Source organism: Vidua chalybeata, chromosome 3, assembly GCF_026979565.1.
Source record: "Vidua chalybeata isolate OUT-0048 chromosome 3, bVidCha1 merged haplotype, whole genome shotgun sequence".
Lineage (NCBI taxonomy): Eukaryota > Metazoa > Chordata > Aves > Passeriformes > Viduidae > Vidua > Vidua chalybeata.
Genome location: NC_071532.1, coordinates 18,098,894 through 18,121,103, shown reverse-complemented (window position 1 = coordinate 18,121,103; position 22,210 = coordinate 18,098,894). Strand labels below are relative to the sequence as shown.

The 22,210-nt window shown below is 46.8% G+C and overlaps 1 protein-coding gene across 1 annotated transcript in view; it reads left to right on the top strand.

Annotated features, from left to right (window-relative positions):
* The window catches only part of MDGA1 (MAM domain containing glycosylphosphatidylinositol anchor 1), a 144,001-nt gene that overhangs the window by 100,289 nt on the left and 21,502 nt on the right, over positions 1 to 22,210 (top strand). Inside the window, exons 11-12 of the mRNA XM_053939166.1 lie at positions 14,794 to 14,971; positions 16,027 to 16,050. Of these exons, the coding sequence (XP_053795141.1) occupies positions 14,794 to 14,971; positions 16,027 to 16,050 (202 nt within the window). The remainder of the gene's footprint in view (positions 1 to 14,793; positions 14,972 to 16,026; positions 16,051 to 22,210) is intronic.

Genomic DNA, 22,210 nt, shown 5'->3' with positions numbered 1-22,210 from the left:
TCAAGCTGGAGAAAGCTTACCCCACCAGCCAGCCCACTTTCTCCCCCAGTCCTGGGAGCTCTGCAGCATCAGTGGTCATGGCAGGGGCTCTTCAGGATGAATGAATGTGGCAGCCTGCAGTCTTGGGTGAGTGAGGGGCTGTCAGAGGAAAGAGGGGATGAAAAGAGGAGAATTAACTCTTGCTAAGCTGGAATCCAAAAGGCAACCAGCTGGGGTGCCCACTGGTTGCAATTTAGTTTGCAGGTTTTCATTTCACACTCCCTGGTTTGCTCAAGGAGCTCTTGGCATATGTAATGTGAAGATCCCCAAGTAGTAGGATGCTTTGCAAGGCATCTGGGAATGCTTGAATTAAATTTGCTTGCTGCAGCTGCTGAAAATGGGGCTGGGTGAGAGTGCTGCTTATTAATTGGCTGGCACCATGCCTCCTCCAATTTTTCCTGTTCAGAAGCTTCCTAGGGCATTACTGGGGGGATTGTAAGCAGTCTGGGGGAATTTGGTTTCCTAAGCAATGTGTGGGGGCTCGCAGCAAGATGGGCAGATGCATTTCCACCAGAGCTGATTGTTCCCAGTGCTGCAGAGCAGGCTGAGCGGCACAACAGACGCACCAGTTCCAGTAGAATAAGAATTAACTTACGATAAAACCATATAAGCAGCTTGACAGCTTGGAGCCACTGACCCAGGAAAGTGCATATGATACCATCTCAGAGCAAGCTTCTTGTGAAGCCTCTCCTCTATGTCTTGGCAAAGAGCCTGTAATTTCCTGGAGGGTATCGTTCAGGTGGGCTTAGGCAGTGGCATTGCTGAGCGACAATTCAGAGAGGAAAATGTACCCAGTGAAGAACAGTGGGGGCCTCACAGCCATCTGTCCTGACATCTTTGGAGGTTTTTCCTTTCTTGCTGCAAGGTAAGTGATCCAAATGCCAACCACCTTACTTCACCTTAGCCAGTGACCTCAACGAGGTCAGAGCCTTGGGTGATTTGGTTGTGAGCAGATGCCACAAGGCTTTTGGGCTCTTGGTTTGGTCAACTTTTTTTTCTTCCATGTATTCTTGCAGTGTAGAAAAGGCTCTGAAGTACTGCATTCCAACTGGAAATAATTTTCATTGCTTGGGGATTCAAAGCAGCCTCCCCAAACCAGATCTTTGCTTAAAAAATAAAAAGCCTTTTAAGTTGCTTGTTTCTCTCTGTGTATTTTATACCCGTCCCAGGGCTCTGCTCTAACATTAAAGAGAAATGAAAAGCCATCTAATACTGCAAGCAGGTTGCATCACGGAAGAAAGATCTAAGCTGGGCTGGTGGTTATGGTTTTGGGGGATAGTGGCAGAATAACTGTGCACTTAATGAGCTGGAACCCATCTGTGACCTGAGGCTGCAAGAGAAAGAGGAAGGAGAAGCTTTTGGTGCAGTAGGAAAGTTTAATCTTCATTGTTCCCCTCAAGGCAACCTGAGGCTGCTGTCTCCTCTGTACCTTCTCATACACAGGCTCAGGCCAGAACTAGGCCAGCTTTATATATTCCTGGCTTTCCCCTCCTCAGAGCAGGCTGAATCTGCCAGACAGACCCCTGAAATTTGCACGGGGCCAGGCCCCAGACCCATTTGCTAAATTAACTCCCTGGGTTGTCACTTCAGATTAATTCCTGTCAGGGAGACCGTCTAATGAGACTGGCCCTGTGCAATGCCTGAGTGATTGTATGGGCTCTCTTTGTTTGTGCTTTCATCCCCTCCATGTTGGATAAACATTCCCTGCTGTCTACAAAACTCATCTTGGCTTGGGAGCCAGCTGCCACTTGCCTCATCAGCCGGCCAGAGCAGCATTAATGAGAGCTGCAGCAGTGGAAAGCCTGCATACCATGTGGGGAGGTGACAGATAACAGAGCTGTTGGAACAGAACACAGGACAGGGGCGTTGGCAGGAATTTAATGACTGTGATTAGAGTGGAAGGTTAACTCCACTGATGGCCATCCCAACACAGCAGGAGAGGTTTTATGCCAAGGCCCACGGACTGTGGATCTGTATCACTTCATTTCTGCTTCTGAGCTGTTCTTTTTCTCTCCTCTGAGCCCACTTCGGCAGTGTCTGTCTACTGCAGCCTGTATTAGGCTTCATCAGCTCCCAGAACCGACCACCCCTCCGAGGGCAGGGACGTCTCTCCCTCTATGCACTGAGCAGGGGTGGTACTGCACGAAAGGGAGGATGAACAAGCAGTGCACCCACCCACACTTTCCCATAAATGTTTGCTTGAGAATGCCTTTGGTTCTCAGATTAGAAAAGGCTGTGACTGCAGAAAGGGGATGTACTTGAGCAGTGGTGGCTCTTGCAGCAGCCCAGGCGCCTATCCTGGGAGGTGAACAAAATTCCTTTTCTTCTGCACATGCAACCACGGCTTCAGGCAAAGATCGGGAAAACGAGCAGCTGGCACCTTGGGGGTTGCCTGGGGGCTGCACATCGAAGCGAGGCGGGGAGAAGGATGGGACACCAAAGGCTTGGTGAGGAGGCAGCTCTGCACAAGGCAGAGTTCAGGGTGGCCGAACTCGCTTTACAAAGGCTCTGACATTTTGCTGGCTCCACAGCACAACGCTGCCATTGCCAAGGCAACCGCTGCAGACCAGGTTGCTTCCATAGCCCTCATCCCAAGGCTCTCTGGTGCACTGTGGCCCACTGGCCCCATCCTGTGCATTCCCACAGTAGTATTGCAGTGAGGTTTTCAGCTGGGGGATGCTGCAAGAGTTGAGGAGGTGATATCTGGTTTAGGACTTGACTAAAAAGCTGTCAGGGCTATGCTAGTTTTCCTACTAGAAAATGAAAAGCTTAAAGAAGAGTTGCAGCTTTTGAGCTAGGGAGGTATCCATCCTGCTCGGGATAAAATGTGCTCTGTGATGCACTGGGCTGGTGTCACCCGGAAAAAGGGGAATGTGGTGCCACATCCACCAATAAATCCTCCAGCTGACAGGGTGCTTAATTGGACAGTTTGATGTCCAGGGTAGGACACAGACAGGGCACATGGAACAGGGATGTGCGAGTCCCTTTACCTAGAGCATCACAGTCACAGGTGGCTGCAACCAGGAAAGGAGAGTGGCTTTTCCTGAAGCAGCACATGGTGGCCTTGGCTGCATGTGAGATGCTGTGCAGACCAACATGCTCATAGGGTGTGACAAACCACACCCCATTTCTGTTCATCACTGCACTTGATACAGGCTCTGCTGGTCCTCTCTCATTGGTGTTAGGACTGGGGACTCCAGTCACTTGGCTTCACAATGTTTGCCCAGCACTGAATCTCAAAGCAGACCTTCTGTTACAGGATGGCTTATAAGTCACATCTGTCAGAAAGCTTCGCTAGTCCTCTCTTTTTTTGCCTACCTTGTCTGCCAGTTTGATGTTTGATCACAGGCTGCTGTCATATGGGATGTCAAATCAACACAATTCCATCTACCTGCAGAATCATCCTCTGTAGTGGAAAAAGGTCCTTTTTTTAGCTCTAACTATCCTATCTCCCTACTGATGCTCTTTTTTTTTTTATTTCAACTTTTGTTCAGGCAGTGAGAATAGGCAGATTATATCTGTGCTTTCAAGACAATTGCATTCAGTTGTGCTAGTGGCCTACGTGATGCTGGGCAGGATTCATCCCTTAGGAAGAGGTGGAAAAGGATGCAGAAATGAGCCAGTGCCAGTGGGAGGTGTGCTTGGTGGATGGTTTGAACAGCCATCATGATGCAAAGCCAGGGAAAACAAGAGAGGGGAGAGGAGGCACTGCCTTTCTAGGCTGCAGAGGAGGAGGGGTTTGGGACTGAGTGTCAGCTACATGCCAGTGGAAGGAGAGCTGGCTGATCAATAACAAATGGTGGACAAGCAGTCCTTGAAGCTTAATAAGATTGCTGTGCGGGATCTGGAAGTGAAGCAGTGACTTTGCCATGGGGATGTGGGAGTGAAGACAGGAGGATTTTACCTCAGCTGTGCTCTCTGCTGCCTGGAAATGGGACACACCATCAGTCACTGCAGCTGATAGCTCATTGAGCCATCTCTTTTTTCATCTCTAGCACTCTGTCACAGAAGATGCTGCTAGAACAAGGTCTTCTCCACCTCTGTTACAAGGGAAGATCCCAGGAAAGCTGAATGTTTGGTAGGGGTGGAAGCAAAGAGCTTTTTCCATGTTTCATGTTTGTACTCTATGCTGGCTAAGTTGACAACAGCAGAGCCTCCACCAGCACAAAGGAAGGGAGTTTTTGCCTGGCCATTACTCACTGCAGGTGAAGATGTCTGCCTGGCCATGGCTGCTGTTGACTCTGTCAGCCAGAGGATCAGAGTGTTTTCTACAAGGGTGGCCAGGACAGCTTGGCACAGGCCTGACCAGCACTGATGGATCAGGTGTGATTTCAGTGGAAATGACTGGTAGCCATGGGATAAGGTTTCCCCCTTTGGTAGTCTTAACAGTTTCCAATGCCCCAACTGGGACTTCTTCCCTTTGCCCACAAGAGCTTAGCAAATGATGCTTAACTACTGAATTAGTTTGATTAATTCTGTCTTTTTGCATTCACAAATTGCTCTTCAGTATGATACATGGTTTTCCTGAGCTGGTTTTCCCTAGTCCACAGGTCATTTGCAATCAGTTAGTTGGGAAAATTAGTAATATGATCAGTGGCAGATTAGTTGTGCTTCAGTCTTACGGTGTCATTTCTCTTCTGTGATTATCTAAAGTAAGTAAAGTGTAGTTGGTTGACCTTGGCTGGATGCCAGTTGCCCACCAAACAGCTCTGTCATTCTCCCCTCCTCAGCAGGACAGGGGGAGAGAAAATAAGATTGAAAAAACCACATGGGTCAAGATAAAGTCTGTTTAATAACCAACAACTATGGCCATGTGCAGAAGCAAAGGAAAACAATTGATTCTCTACTTCCCATAAGCAAGCAATGTCCAGTCACTTTGTGGGAAGCAGGTCTTCAGTACATGTAGCAGTTGATCTGGAAGACAAATGTCACAGTCATATTTTCATATCCCTTTGGTCAATTTGAATCAGCAGTCCTGGATATGATGTCCCCTCCCAAGATCTTGCCCACTCCCAGCCTATTGGTGAGGGGAGAGTGTTGGAGAGACAGCACCGGTGCTGTGGGAAAAACACAGCACTGGTGCTGTGTAGCCAAAACACTGGTGTGTTATCAAGTTCTTTCTAGCTACCCACACAAAGTACAGCATTGTGAGGGCTCCTGTTGGGAAAAATCCCTCTGCCTCAGCCAGATCCAAAGCACAAGGTAACCTGCCCAGAACAGGGTAACTGTAGTGCTACAAGGTGTCTGGCCATTCATAAGGTGCCTTGCAGACAGATTTTATCTTAACATTAATTTTTCGAAAGACTGCTCCTAATGCTATTCAAGTACTTAACTGGGCAAGAGGGAAAGCAGGATATTGTTTAGCTTTCATACTACAAGGGAATATTTCCAGCACATGTCCCAGTTTTAGCTGTGCTCAGAACAGTTACAGTGACTGAGAAGAGCAATTCAAATAATCTTGTTGGAAAGCCTCATATGATCTTAAAACACATCTAGAAGGAAAATCTCATGTCTTTCTAGCTCCTAACACCACTGTTCAGTGTTCATTTTGGGTAAGAAAAATGTGAGAGAAGATATAATCAGATTCCCCAAACCAATAGACCTCTCATAGCAGCTTTGCACAATACAGATGTTGTTTCCACACCACTGTGCTTGTTCATATCCAGCAGGCTCTTGGCTTGTGTTTTCAAAGCTGAGTACAGAATGAAAAATGCTTGCCAGGTATCAAAGACAGTCCTTTTTCCACATCTCTTATCTATCTTATCCATCCGCATCTCTTATCCACACTCCTTTGGTGGCTTCAAGGGGTACATGCTAGTATTGAGTCTTTCTGAAAGTCCCTGTTGATAGGCTGTGATGTGGCTTCCCCCTGTTTACTCTGCTCATCTGTTATTTTTAGTAGTCAGTCCCACTGCTTCACCATCTTTTCTTTGTGGACCTTTGTGCCTTTTCCTGCTGCCCTTCCTATATTCCACCTCTTCTTTCTTCAGTTTCTGTTTCCTTTTTTCAGTTTTGTTCTTGTTTTTGTTTCTTTTTTCCCCTGGCTCTCACTTCCTAGAACACATTGGAGATAAGAGTGTGTGAAGGGGAAGGGTTTGGAAGAGAGATGTAGTCTCTCCCATAGCTAGTCACAAATGGAAGGAGTAGGCACTAGATGGATGTTTTAGCTGTGTATCATAAAGAAATGAAGCAGGCAGCATGGAGCAATGTGAAGGGCTTTATGGGTCTCCCTGCATATGCTGTTCTGCCTCTTCTTTATAGGCAGCCTAGAGGCTCTGGAATGATACTTACCTACAAACCTTCATTACAGGTACCAGACTGGAAAGTCCAGAGTCACAAAAAAGGCTATTTCTGCTTCAGGAAGCATCAGCCCCATCCTTTATTAGTTGTTTTCAAGGGTGAAGGTGCCCTAACAGAGGGCTCTGCCAGGGTCTGTAGAGAACCAAAGAAATGAAGCTCCTGTTCGTGGAGCATGTCCTGCTTGCAAGTTACATCCATATTATAGGCAAAGTGGCTCAGAACTCAACCTAACTGCAGCTGGGCAGATTTGGCCTGTGCAGAGCCAATTTTTTTTTTTTTTTCTTGGAGCCAGAAGTGCTGACAGTACAGTGCATAGACACGTGCATGGGTCTGGCTGCAAGCAGCCAGTGTGTCCAGTGCAAGGAAATTGGTGGAAGAGGAGACTGCTTACTGATGTAGGGGTGGGTATAAAGTTGGATCCAGTAAGGCACTGAGCAGTGCTGATTTTCAGATGTGAGGCTCAAAAGAGTCTGGAACCATTGCTCTCTGCAAGAGGGAGATGCAGAGGAACAAGAGAAATATTGTCTCTTACCCAGCTCGTGCCCATACAATAGACAGGGAGGTGATCTCAGGCTCTGCTGTGCACAGTCAAGAGTCAGTACAGGTAGAAACATGCACTAAGAGTAGAGAGCTTCCAGTCTGAAACAGAAAGACTGCATGTGCCCTCAGTGTTGAAAATAAGGCTGTGAGACAGTAGAAGAGAGGCTCAGTTAAGGCTTGTGCTTGACTGCCTCTCTGACAGAGTGAAGGCTAGGTCTGTTCTTCCTTAGACCAGGGAACATATGCTAATAAAATACATATTGCTTTCTGATCAGATCCTAATGAAAGACATTATTGAAGAGTGTGAAACAAGCACTTACAGTAATTCATGACAGCACCAATTTGGCTTCTCTAGGAAGCCATAAACTGCTGCTCTTGGCACCTAATGAGGATGGGCAGCTGATTGCCTGTGCAGGAGAAGAGAGAGAGACTGACTTCCAGCCTTGATGGTTCCAGCTGTCCTCAGAAGCCATTGAAGGTTGCAGTTGCTTCTCTCTCTGGAGTTGGGAATATTTCAGCCAAGAAACTGGGCCTCTTGATAAAGAACAGTTCAGTACAAAAAGCTTCCAGGACTCCTCATTTAGACTGAATAATGGATTTGGTTTGGGCATCCATCCTTGCTTAATCCCAGGATCTGAGCCTGTGTGCTTGGCTGATGAAAAACATAGGCATGAATTTCAGTTCACCAATGTGCTTGTCTGGGAAATGCCAGCTTTGTGCTTGCAATGTGATTATTTGTTCTGGAAACCCCTTAGGAGTAATGGTTATCAAGCAAGTAAAATGAAATAAATCCAACTTTAAACTTACCTTAACCCTTTAATTGATGAGGTTAATGCTTGACATAATTTCCATCCAATATGGTGATTAAGTACTAACCAAAGAAAGTATTTTAATTCAATGTGACAGGCAGAGAAAGTTTGATGAGAGATTATAAAGAAGCATCACAATGACTATCTTCATATCTAAAACAAATTTCTTCACTACCTAAAATTTACCCAAATAGTTTTTCCAGAGTAGGCAGGCATCTTCCCTGCAGCTGATACCAGCCAGAGTTCAGAATCCCCTATTAGGATTGTGCTCCTGAAATTTTGTGCAGCTGACACCAGGCTGGAAGACAATGCCATCTTGGTGAAGGATTGGAAGCAAGATTTGAAAGACAGAAAACTGTTTGAGAGTGGTTCTGGTGGGATGAAATGCAGTGATACAAAGGCAGAGTCATAGATGCAGAAGGTGCTACAGTCTGGGAGCTCATCTTTGGAGGATGAATGCAGTGAGCAAGTGAATTGACTTCAAGGAGCTGCTGATAAGATGCAGGCGTGAGAAAGGGCAAATGTACTCCTAGATCAAACTAGAGGTACTTCTGGGCAAGATAGAGAAGTGCCACTATATCCTATATGCAGGCCAGGCCACTGAATCAGCAAGTGAGATCATGCAGAAAAACATTATAGAGTCAATCCTGGAAAGTGAGAGTCTGTATTACAAAAGCAGTCACAGAGTGCTCAGCCTGCTCAGCCCAGCAAAGCAAAGGCTGAGAGGTGATGAGATTCCTGTCTGTAAAACATCAGGGGGTCAAGCAGCAGCGAGGGAAAAGAGCCACTGAAACTGGCACAAGATAACTGGGTGCAAGCTGCATGTGAATAAATTCAGTCTAAAAATGAGAACATTAGGGCGGTCAGGCTCCAGAACAGATGTCCAGGGGGAGAAGCAGGCCTAAAAGGAACAAACCACTTTTAAGATAAGATGTGATACATACATAAAATTAATAAGCAAAGGCAGCCCCTCTGTTGACAGGGGACTGGAGCCTGTCAGCCAGGAGTGTACGTCTCCTGCTGCCTCCTAGATTGTAGCCATGTTTTGCCCTTCTCTGAACTCTGGGAGCAGAGGGGTTTTATCCCTCTGCCAAAATGCAGAGATCAAGCATCCAATTCATGGTGTTCAAAAGGAATGTCAAAGACATCTTCCTCTGCTCTGCCCTGTGGTGCCAAGGTGACATCAAGGATCACAATCTCAATTCACTGCTGTGTGTCAGAATGAATAGGAAGAAGGGGAAAGGAAGGGCTGGGCCAGATTTGTGGCATATTTTTCCAGCTGTGTGAAACATATTGGAGGCTCATGTTCAAGAGAGTTCCCTAAAATTCCTTATCCCCACCTCCCTTCTGACCCTATTTCTGAGCATTTTTCATTCCTCTTTCCCAAGAAATTCCTTCTACCCATGGAACTTATATGCTGAGCTCTCATTCTCCAGCAATGGAGAACTGGATAATTTTCTTTCAATCTTTGGTACTATAAACTCCAACACACATAAATTCTGTAATCTTTTTTTTTTTTTTTTTAAGAAGTCCATGGCTTCTAAACTCTTTGAGGTTGTCTCTCTGCCACATATCCTGTATCTTTGGAGGCACTGTCAGGGCAGGAATTGGGGACAGGGAATGTCTGAGAAAGTAGCAGGAGGTTTGGCATTGCAGAGCCCCATGTTCATCCCAGGAGCTGTTACCAGTGCTATAAACAATCTCAGCCCCTTCCAGTACCTTGGGAATATCTTTTCTGGCTGTTTAAGGCCACAGACACTGCCAGTTCCATCATGGTGAGGCCAGTGGTGTGATTGTTTCTGGTCTTTGTGAGCAACACTCCCTTAGGAAGGGAGCAGTTATATCTTAGCTGGACTTTTTTTCGCATGAGGTCATCACAGTCAAAGTCACTGGGGAAATCTGATAAGAGATGATGCCTGCAGCACTCTAGGACAAAGCTATGTAAGGAAGCCAAGACTCAATGCAAACAGGCTGAAATGGTACAAATGGGAGGCTCTGTCAGACCCTGAGTGGTACTGCCTGTCAGAAGTGCCCTTCTGCTACTCTCACCTTCTCCTGGCCCCTTGCTAAACAGGGATGTCTATGTGTGCTGAGAAACTGGGCAGCTTGGCACTGAGCTTTGAAGACCACCTTGATTTCTGGTTGCTTGAAGAGTGCAGCCCACAAGCTGCACAGGCAGTTGAAGATTATTTTGTCCAGATTATTTCCCCATGCTTCTTTTCAGACCTTTTTGAGATACCTGTGCTTCCTGCACTACCAAGCTCTCCACAGCACTTGTCCGGTGGATGTCTGCTCTCCAGAGTGTCCTGACACTCACAGATGAGAGAGAAGGGGGAGACTGGGGGAGCTTAGGACACTCCACCTGCACACATGCCAGAGACAGCATTTGTCTGGTGTGCAGAGCTGCACAGGGAGCAAGGAAGAGCCTGCCAGGGGGATGGAGCCTGCTTGCGAGGCTGCTGTGCCACACCAGCCTGCCTTTATCTGCTGCCTCTTCTGCCTTCAGAGAGGCTGGAGAGGCTGCAGATGGAGCTGGGAGCTGTCCTCACAGCCCATATCTACAGTTAGTGAGGTTGGAGTGGGAATGCAGGCAGCCATCCCTGTCTCTTTTGTTCTGCAGGAAGGAGCAGCCAGGGGAATTTGAATGAGGCTGAGAAAAAGAGTGAAAGAGCAAGTATGTGTGGAAAGGATTTGAATGGAGATATTGGAAAGCAGAGCTAGTGCTTGTGCCCTGAGCTGAGAAGTTGCTGAAGAAGCGGGACAAGTAAAGAGAGAGCATCAGGAGTGAATTGTAATGCTGGGAAGGTGGATGCCTGCAAAACAGTTCCTTTGCTCCGATGAGCTTGTTGCGGGATCGACATGACTTTAATGTTCATTTTTCTAGATGTTGTTTGTTAGAAATACCTTGGGGCTTGGTGATGAAACAGATTTTCTTTCTAATTTCTCCTTTCAAACAAGCATTAATTTGCAGTTGTGAGACCACATGCATGGCTTCACAAGCCACACCAGTCTCAGCACAGGTACATTGTCATGGTGGTGTAGAGAAGAACCACAACAGTAACTCTTGACAGATGTGGTTATTAATATCCTTCAGCTTTACTAAGGCTTCTAGCTGGTACATATCTGGCATAAACATCACTGAGTCTCAAAACATCATCCTGGTTTTTTCCTTTAATAATCTACATAAACAAAAAATGTAGGTGTGGCAGTGTCATACCTTGGGCCCTCTGCTATGACAATGGCCCAGCTGGGAATGGAAGCAGGGGCAGGGGTACTGTGGTATCCTGCTTTTGTCTCTGAGACTCTTGGTGTGTGTTCCTGGTCCGTGGGCCAGCTTGGCTGGCTACAGTGGGACAAGCACTCTGCAAGCATCACAAGCTGGCTCAAATGACGTGACAGGAGAAAGGGCAGACAGTGCCCACCAACAGGGTAGGTGATGGTGAGAAATGAGAAAGGACAGCCCTGGTTTGCAGCTCCCAGAGGTTTGGTGGCTGAGTGCATGTGAGTGAGTTCTGCCCTGATTGCTAATACTGCTTACAGTGACAGGGAAAGGGACAGGGACAGGGACAGGGACAGGGACAGGGACAGGGACAGGGACAGGCTGCATACACATGCACATGAATACACACAAACAACATGGGGCTGACTTTGCCCCTTTGTAAAGTGTTTCTAGAAAACCCATTCTACAAGAACATTCTCACCTCTGCAGCCTGTGTAACATTCACAGCCAGCTGGTAGGAACTGTGGATTTGTTTGGGTTTTTTCCTTTCCCATCCCCTTCCTCAGATTATTGGGAATGGAAGGAGGTAACGGCAGAGGCGAGTCTGTGCTTTGCGCAGTGCTCTTGTTCTGGCCCCTGGGCCAGCTTCCTGAGCCTGGTGATGAATGAGCTTGTAGCATGAGCTCCTCCACTGAGGCTTCAGCATCTCTAATAAGGTGGCCAGTGTTTCCCTGTCCTCTGCACCGGCCTCTGCTTTATTAACTGCACTGCAGCAATATTAAACTGGAACACGGGGTCACCGTGACCCAGAGGAGAGATGCTGAGAAGGGGGTGGAAGGAAGAAGATACCAGGATAGCATGAGAACACATGGAGCAGGAGAAAAGGAAACAGCTGGCAATTGAAATGGATTGAAAAATGGGTTCCTACTGGACTGGTGCATGCAGCTGGGCACAGACCTGCTGCTGGCAATCAGGGACAAAAAGCAGGTTTAAGGAGGGGGCTGAAGAAGCAGACTTTGGCCTTTATGTCTCTGTCTGCTGGACCTGTGCTAGTGACTGCAAGCCAGCACCTGTTCCACATGCACACAGCAAGCAGCTGGCTGCAGCAGCCCCCTTTTCTCCTTTGCACTAATTTCATGCCCTTTAAACTGTGCTGGCAGCACACCTGGCTCTTTCTACTGACAGCTGCAGCTAGCTCAGGGTCCATGCTGCTTTTCACAGTGAAGCCAGTCTTTCCAAAGACATCCAGGGCCAGTTCTGTTGTGATGCCAGGACTCTAGAGACTGTAGTAAAGATGTGCAGAGGGCAGTCTTGCTGGCAGCCAGTTTCTTTATCAGTCCAAGTTGCATATTGGATAGAGACAGGACATGTACTGGGAGAAGATATTGCTACAAAATATTTGGTGGAGGGAAAAGACCTCTTAAAACTTTACCTCTGAGCACCAGGAGGAGATACATGCTGAGCCTTGGCTGTACCTTTCCCATTACCTAGTGATCCAGGTCTCTTCTAGAAAGTAGGGAGGTTGCAATCCATAGGAAGCATATGTACCTTTAATTATTTCTGTTTTGCAACCAAACCTGGGTGGCAGCCAGTTATTTGTTTGGTTACACAAGTCCCTGAGGATAGACTCAACTAGGGGATCCATAGCTTTGCAGTCCAGACTGGAGGTTTATTTCTCATTTTGTCCTGGATTAGATAATGTGGGAGAGTATGTGATTTGACCTTGCTCCCAGAAGGTTTAGATACCCAAATTCCACCTAACTCCCAGGTGAGGTGGAATTTGCACTGTCTGAATCTCACCCTCAAGCTTCTCTCTGACTCTCCATTTTGTTTCTCTTCTAAAGGTTATGTCTAGACAAGGGAAATGGCTCCTGACCTCCTCCTGTTTGCTGGCTGCCTTCCCAACACCCCAGCAAATGGCAGCCTGCAGGGAGGAGCTGCTGCCAGCCCTCCTAGTCACACTCTGCTCCCCAAAAAGCCCCATGCTAGGAGCTATACCACTCCAGCCTTCTGCTTCTGGCTTCTGACTGCTCCTCTTCCCCCTGATAATTGGGGGTCTGGTGCTAATGAGCTTAGCTTAAGTCCCTGCCCCTGGGAGCCAGCTCTGCCACTGCTTGGCCAGAGCAATGGTGTGGAGGGCTGGCAGATGGGAGGGCTGAGCAGGTAGGAATGCCAGCTGGGTCAGAACCCAGCTGGCATGTGTGCAGGTGGGCGCTGTTGATATGAACAGATCCTGGCAGCATCCTGTGCCTCTGGGAACCACTGCCTTGCTCCTGGCCACTAGGACTGCTCCCAGGTACCTTGTAGGGCGGCATCAAGTTGGGGGAAGGCACCAGAACAGCTCCCAGCTCTCTACTCCATCTTGACAGGGGAGGAGGAGGAGAGTGCAGCAAGTAGTTCCTCAAGCACTTACACCCTGATGTGTGCAGGTACAAAGGTCTCCTTTAGGTGCAATCTGTAAGGCAGGTGCAGAATTGTTTTTCACTGTGAGAACCACATGCAACCACAGGTTCCCAGGGACCAGTCTCTGCCCCTTCACTTGGGACCAGCATCCAAACTGTGGGCAGATCAAGGAGTGGGTCCTGACTGTGTTGGAAATGAATGGGGCTTTGGCACAGAAAGCTGTACAGTGGCAGCCATTGCTTCTGGGTTTGAACTTAGAGTTATGTACGTGAGAGCTGGAGACAGGCAGAGAAGGGACTGCATGTACTTGTTTTTACTAAGCACCACATCAGCATTGCCCCCTGCCATGCTTTGGTAGTGGCCTTCACTTCTGCTGTGCCCTCACTCCATCTTCTTGCCCCACTGACAGATTTTTGCTGTAAACCTTCCTCCATGCATCCCAGTTCCAGTAATCCTGCAGCTTCAGAGTTAATGATGAACACTGAGATGAACAGAACTGCCTTTGCAATGAAAACTTCAGCCTAGAGGATATATCAGAGGCAAGGGAAAGCTTAGTTAACACTGGACTATTGAAAGTCCTGCCAATGGTCTTTTTACCAGCACCAGCATCCCCAGTAACATATCTTGCCACAAGGATCCAGGCACTGCACAGCGACAGGCAGGAAATTGTATCTTCACAATGCAATCCTCGTTCTTGTTCTTTCCCAGCCAAGCAAGCATGACCATGGCAGGGAAGTTTCACTGACATGTAATTCATCATTTTTAGTGGTGGTGATTTTGATAACGATATTTTCCCTGTTGTTTTCTTGAAACTTCCCTGCTGCCTTAGCAAACTGAACAGTGTTTAGCTGGTATGGTTCAGCTAACATAATTCAGCCCCTTCCAATGGGAATCAGAGAAGAAGGAGCTTGTGAGTGACCGCAGAGAACCATAAACTTGAAATAGATCCCTTGCTCTGGTCTGCGGAGGCAGTCCAAGGATGGGCCCTATGGAAAGTTTCTGAGGAAGTATGGTAGTAGATTGCTTGGTAGTAGTGAGACACCAAATGAAGTGCCACATGGCCCAGGCAGCAAATGAATGAATTCCACAGCAGCGATTGTGAATTGAAGGATATCTTGGTGCAATGCCATGCTGTGTTTGCACAGGACCTGAGTGCGCTAACGGGTGAATTGCGTTCATTTTCTCCCTCCTGAAACCACTGCTTCTGACACAAAGTTGCTTCAGGACCTGTAGTTCAAATTGTCCCTACAGTCCCTCCCTTGGAGGATGCCAAAACTTCCCTTCAGGGAGAACTCAGGCTCCCGATTGCTGTTCTATAAGAGGGATGGCAATTTTTAAACCAATACTGCATGAAGATCTCATGGAGCAACCGGGTGTAGATCTGTATAGAAAGAGGAGGAATAGGGTGTTAGATGATGGATACGATTCCCAGGTTTTCAGTTTCAGGATTTTCATAATACTATGGGTTCTTTTTCTGTGCAGCTGTCTCAGAGAAACACCATACAAACCTTCATTCCTGTGAAGAAAATGGAGAAAGGCCTGTTGCTGGAGCACATCTTACCCAACCTGAAAGTGCCTCAGAGCTACGAAGTTCGCCTGACGCCCATCACCAGCTTTGGGGCTGGAGATATGGCTGCCCGCGTCATCCGGTACATGGAACGTAGGTGTCTCCTCCTCGGTCCTGCCTAAAAGAGCGGGTCCGAGCCTCAGGCCTGGGGATGTGGGCATGCAGAGAGGTGTTCTTCTGTGACCCTTGGGTGGGTCTCTGTGCTGGGAGGAGTTCTGATGGCACAGCGCTATCACATTCTACTGTATTTTGGATGCTGCCATCAATGCAGAGCACTAGAGATCTCTGAAGGTCAGTCTCCACTCATCCTTCACTCAGCAGCTCTGACTCGCACTCTGCACCCTGTGGGCAGGAGATCCCCAAAACCCCAGTCAGACCATGCTGCAACTCCCTGTGGTACAGTGGCTTATAATACAAGATAGCCACTGGATGCTGTGTATTAGCCACACGCCCATAAAAGTAAGAGAATTTGAGGAGACTTGTTATTTCCAGAGCTGAATGCATGATTCCTGTCCTAACTAGCCACTCCTAAAGCTGTAGCTCTGTCCAATACCTTGAATCCCAGATTATCTCATTGGTATACATTGACCATACTTCTCTTCCCATCTTCCAACAGCTCACAGCTCTCTCTATTCCCACAAATCTATGATTCCTTTATTCTGCAACAGGAGTTTGGACCCTCTATTTCAGCAGAAAGTACGGATCCTTTTCCTGTTAGGTTTGCTTGTCCCGTGAACTGACAGTGTGTCCGGTGTCCCCAGCATCCACAGTGCATCAAATTGCTTTGATGTCCCTCTTAGATACCAAGCTTTGGTATCTAAGTGATCTTAGATACCAAGCTTTGGTATCTAAGTGGGTGCTGTCCCACTGGGTGGTCCAGAAGGAAACTACTTGGGTTGCCAGAAGGGTTTCCCTATGATCCCAGGATCACCCCTTAGGTGGTGTTTTCTTAAGGTCTCTTGCTGCTTGGATCAGAGTGTCCGCATCTTTTTCCATCACCAAAACAGGCACCAAGCATTGCTTTTTCATGGGGATGCTGCCAGGAGACTTGTGCATTTGTGACCTTTCTTGATGTGGTTGTTTTATTTTCAGAATTTGATTATGATTTGTGCTTTTGTTTTGACTTGTTTTTCTATTTCTTTTTCCAGCAATCAACTATCCAAATCCAACAGGTAAGCAACAAGACCTTTGTGTTAATGCTTTGAATGTAATGTACATTAATCTAGTGCCCCCGCAGATCAGGCAAGACAAGCAGCTGGAATACACAGCTGACTTTGTCAAATCTTTTTTCCCCAAAAGAGGATGAATTTGCATACACTAAAGCTTCCAATAAATATTGCCATTTGTTGTACCTTGAGATTTGCCAGGAGATTTATGCCAGGGATATGCCTCTCACTCACACCTGATATCTGTGGCGGGGTAGATTGTAATCTTGAACACCCACTCCCATGCCCCAGCACAAGCAATCTACTTCCAGTAAGCAGGTTACTAAATGTTCCCCAAAATATCTGTGTTTAGGAATATTCCCCATCCTCTTCTGACTAGGAATGATACCACTTGGTATCTCTGCAGGCTTGTATGGAGCAGTCTCTAGCTCAAATCTGTCTCTTCCTGCAAACTCTTTGAACACAGTCCCTTTCTTCTTACCCTTCAGTGTCATGACTGTTAACTTGCTTTTTTACCTTCTGGTTATTCTTGGCAAGATGCAGGCCCATCTGTATTGAGTATCCAGAGTTTCCATTGATTTTGAGAGCAGAATACACAATGTCTAAGAATGATGTTCTTTAACACCAACAAGACAGTGCCCATTGAGCATAAAAGAGGAATTCTAGCTTGCTGTAAGTAGTGGAGTAATGATGCCCAGGGGATGCAACAAGGTCCTTCCAGTTTGATTGTAGGATATAAGCCCAGAGCAAAGCTCTTGGGCAGAGGTGGGCAGACTACTCGCTAGTGGCCCATAGAGAGCATGGGGCTGTTTCTCCATTTCCAGCTGCTGAGTCAGTATTCAGTGTTTTTATGTATTATTCTATGTGTAGGTAAATGCTACTGCTGCACTGCAGGGTACCAGTGTAGAGGAGAAACCAGGATTAGGTGATGGCAGAATCGGGATAGGGAGCTCTCTTGTTAAGGCAGCCACAAGGAGTTAATTCTTGGACGTTCACGCTCTGAGGATGGTTTGATGAACCATACTCTGCCTGAGAGTAGGAGCTTCTTAAACAGTCAGAGGGATTTTGTGGCTCTAGTTCCTGATTCCATTTGCTTTCTTTTCCTCACTTCCTGATCTACTTTAAATATTCTCCATAGAAGACTCATTGGGAAACACAGAGCATATTGCCAGGGACCTACTCTAGAATGTGTCTCTCAGTACTTGCTGGAGGAGGCAAGCGTCCCAGCCCACAAGTAGAAGTGACAAAATTTGGCCTTTTGCCACTTGCCTTTACACTGCATAAATCACTGGTAAACCCAGAGCAAGTTCAGTCCTAATTGTGTCAATCTCTTGGGGTCTTTGTAAATTGAGCCTTCAGATTGCCTGCCTGGGGTGCTTTGGTAGCTTGATTGAGTCCAGAACAACTGCAGGAAATTTGCCTATGGTGGAACATAACTCAGCCACACATGGTTTTCATGCAGTAAACCCAACACTTAGGATTTCCTCTTGATAAAAATTGCTCAGCTCTAGTGGATATTGGGACCTCTGGGCCAGTTGTGAGGGCCTTGCCCGTGCATTCACATCTTGAGACTGACTGCCTAAAATCGGACCTACCATACTTGCTTTCAGATATGCCCTTTCCTTTCAGACCTGCTGCCAGTGAAATATGAGCCCAAAGGCTTTTAGCTCTTTCTTTGGACCACAGCTGAGTTCCCCAACTCTTCATCCTAAAAACATGGAAATTCCTCCTGCTACCTCTTCTTTTCATACTTCCCCTGCTACCACCACCCCCAGGGAAAAGTTCACACTAGGCTGCTGAGCCAAATTCTGGGAGCAAACATTGAAAGCTCTGGAGCGAAAGGCAAAGATTAGATGATTAATGCCTCTGGCAGCCTGATCCAAGGGCATGCACAATGGTGATTAATTTACAAACTCTGAGAGTTACTTAATACAATTACTTCTTCATGCATTTTCTCTCTCAGCCTAATAAGATGTTAATAACATTGGGGCAGGCATGCGTGTGGCATGGTTACAGAGCCAGGTATTGGGTTATAAAGGAAAAGCAAGGAAGAGCAGAGGAAGTGAACAAAAGACGTTGAGAATTTCAGATATTTAGAGGTTACCAGTAAGACTGACTCTTAAAAATCAGTTAATCTGGTTCTAAAAAGCAGAATTTGTATTTTAAAAACTAATTTAAGAATTATCTGAATTCTAAGATTCTACCTTAAAGTTCTCTTAGAAGAACTGATTGTTTTAATGTCATGACCACATTCCAGTGCTGAAGAATCTGCTCTGTCCTTACCTCCTCTGCAATTTTATTTGGATATAACATTTGCTTTCTGTGGAGTGCTGCCCCACAAGCCATTCCAGCTCCTCCTCTATGGGTGTTTTGGTTTCTCTTGTTTTATCAGATGTAACCTTGTAACCTTGATGAGATGTCATTAAGAAGTATATGGGATAGCTGGTTTATTTTTTTGTTGGCCAACCTGTCTTGCCCTTTCAGAGCAGCAACACTGTTTCTCACATACCTGCAGTCTGGCTGTGTGTGGTGCTGAAGCCATGATTTTGGGACCATGGGCAAGTACAGTGGGTGATGATCTGTGGTAGATGTTGGTTGTTGCAGATTAGCCTGGTTTGTTGCTTACCATCTATTGCTGGTGTGTCTGGTCTCTGATAATGCTCAGAGTTCAGAGGAATCCAAATTTGTTCAGGTAAGAACATGTGGGAATGAGATGTCAGCCTGTGTTTAGAGTTGGATTACTTGAGTTTGTGCCCATTCTTCAAGAATGTTTTGTAATGCAAAGGTTAAAAGAGATGACAGTTCCTTGTATCCTGGTGGCAGATAGGATGACTTAACCAGTTACAGCATTGTGAAAGTTTCTTCCATTACCGTGTGTAAAATCCCTAGAAAATTGCAATTGGAGAGACTGTTAAATATTCTTTCTTAGATCATGACGTACCTTGAGGTCTCAATACAGTTCTCATTGTCTTCATTTTCTAGATGGGGAAACTGATGTCCAGAAAATGATAGCCTATGGGTCACACAGCAGGTCTGCAACAGAGCTGGGGCTCAGAGCATGGTCCTTTATGCTCCAAGCCAGTGTCAGTTGTCACACCACAGCTAAATGATGAAGGCAATTTTATTCAAGTGCACTCCATCTGCTATTCACCCATAGTCTGCAGCTAGAATAGGATTATTATTTTTTGCTTTCGTCTGGCAGCCAGAATTTCAAAACCAGGGATGGCTCTCCCCTAAGGACTTGAAAGGAAAACCTCCATTATGTTTCTCAAGAAGGCAAAGCAACAAGAAATGCTAATAGCCACAGCAGAGTGTCTCTCCCCTGGGAATGCATGGAGGTGTCTGTAACTGAGAGCAAAAATCTCTGCACTCTGAGCTGCCACCACTGCAAAGCCTGCCAAGGAAATCTGCATATGGTGAAGACAGCACTAAATCCAGCTTTTGAGGAGCCAGCTCCCCTGCCACTTCCACCTTACTTGTAACAATCCAGAGAACAACTTCTGTGTTCAGTATTTAAATCACTGCTTAAATTTTAAACAGGAAGCTTCTTTTACTCCTTGAGGATGAAGCAAGATCCCTGGCAAATGGCAAAAGTCTCCAAGAAAGTTTGCATCACACAGTCAGGGTCAAAAGTCAGATCACCTCTGTGGTCTTTGAGGTACAGCAGGTGATTTAAAATTTTTTTTCTTGGCTCTATCTGCCAGGTTTGTCCTGGTGAACATTGTTGATAACCATCCAGAGGTGACATACTGGCAGTGTCCCAAACCACACTGAACACTTCGTAGTTATTCATGGCACCTCCACTGTAGCTCAGAGAAACCACAGAGCTTTGCTTTCTTGTGTCTTGTTTTATATCAAAGGACCAGGAGTTGGAGCGCTTGGGTTCTGTTTCCAGCTTAGACACTGCCTGCTGTGACCTTAAATGTGTCTCTCTATACTTTGTGCATCTATTTTCCCAGATGTAATGCAGAAGATACACAGAAAGAGGCATTGCTATGCAACAGAGAAATTAAGAAGCCTTGTTCATTAGTTGTTGCAAAGTGCCTGGAGCTCCCAGGCTAAGCAGAGGCGATGTGCTGGAGGTTCAAACTCCTGCACAGCAAGTGGTGTTGCACATAATATGGATCCTGTTGTGATTAAGCAACAGCATTGCTTGATCTGGGGTGCATGGGACCCTCCTCTATTTTAGGCGCTCTGCTAGAAGTGTTGCCTTCTGGAAGGAGCTGCATTTGAGTGAGAAGATAAAATGCACTCAGGGTCCTATTTGGGTGTTAAAAGAGTGTCCTGGTTCAGGGCAAATTTGGGAGAGAACCCCCAAAGGGGTTCCTCTAGAAAGCAGATTCAATCAGCCCTTCCCACCAACCGGTTCGGGAAAAAATATCTCCTTGAAGAAAAGTGGAAAAAACTGTTTATTAAACAAGAAAACCTAAACAATATTAAACAATAAAACTTCTTGCCACTCCAAAAGAGAGAAAAACTCAGAAAGATTCCCCCCGCCCCGGGCTGCAGCTTGGCTCATTCAGTCTCTTCTCAGTCCCTCCAGCGCTGGAAATGCCACGGCCGAGGCCCAGCCCGCTGGGCCAAAGGTGCGAGCTGCTGGTGCTCTTCTGGGTGTTCAGTCCTGAGCAGGTTTGAGCAGGTCCAAAGAAAAGGAAAAGCCACAGTCCAGGGAACTTCTTTGCCTCAGCTAGCTAAAACTAACTAAAAGCAAAGGAGAGCTCTGTCTCGCTGTCTCTCCATCCGCAGACAACACAGTCCAGGAGCAGGAATGTGGAGGAGTGAGTGCAGTTTCTGAAAACAAACTCTGCCCTTCTTCTCCCTCCCCTTCACTCCTGGAATAAGTCTTAAAGGTGCAAAACTTATTATTCAGCATAAACAGAACAGACGATTGGGGATAAAAGCATCATACAGTCAACCTGGGACAAAGAGCTCTCTATGGACTTTTGAATCAACTTCTCTGAGCAGTCTCATCCCATGTGTGTGGCTTCTTACAAATGAAGGGAGAGTAGTCCAACCAGGCCTTGGTGGTAAGTTTGGAATGCTGCCCTCAGGTCCTCTTGTCTTGCACAACTCTCTCTGATCTCCACCTGAGCTTGTGCTTTCTCCTTAATCTACCTTTCCTTTGATTTCTGTGCCTCCTCATTTGTGGTTTGCTCCCTCTCAATCAGTTGCCTGGCCGACCTCTGTGTTACAGCTTCCAGCTCTGCTTTCCACCTGATGCCCTGTTAAGGTAATTCTGTGTTGGAGAAAGATATCATCTTTCTTTGAAAGTCCATGTTCTCAACAGGGTCAGAGCTGCAAACCACCCTGGTGCTTTTGCAAAAGGACAGTCATTGTGGATCCTGCTGTGTAAGATAATGCCATTCTGAGAGAAAATGTGTCTCTTTGAACTGCAGCTGGCAACCCATGAGCTGGAGTCATGCAGATGTTTTTGGTGCAGTGGAGAGAAACCAGGGGTATTACACCACCCAGCAACACCAGCAAGCTTGTGGGCCCCAGCATCTCCTTTGAGGACTACTGGGGATCTGGTACAGCCATGAACTCCCTTCTCTCAGCCAAAAGAGCTGAGGAAGGACCCTTCGGAGCTGCCTTCTGACTCTTTTCTCCTTCCATCTCTCTGTTCTGGGGATGAAAGAGGGCCCCTATACCACCTAGTTACCCTGTCTCAGACCCTGCAAGCATCTGTCCTGTCCTCTGTTCTCTTCTCCTTCAGCTCCAGATGCCATTCGGGCCCCTGTGTTAGGCACTGCAGAGCAGTGGCTAATTTGGATTTGGATGCTAATTAGAAATGAGCACATTGAGTGGAAAGCACTTAGCCAGGGTTAATCAGCAGTTAAGTGGCCAGCCCAGACAAGCTCCCGATGGCTGTGCTCAGCCCAAAGGAGTAGGCATGCAGTGTTTCCTGCTGAGTTTACTGATAACCTAGCTGCCCTAGGTTTTCAGGGCAGCTGAAAACTGCCCTGAAACTGCCTGTGAACCAGGCCCTTGGCTTGCCACACATTGTCCAACCTATGCTGGCAAACACATTTTTGCAGGTTACCTCAGGAGGCTGCATCCTCTTTTATCACTGCTTTGATGGGATGCTGGAAAGAGATGGGCAGAAAGGAGGAACCCAGTTCCCTACCACAGGGGTGTGCAGATCTTTGATGTCTGTTTAGATTACAGT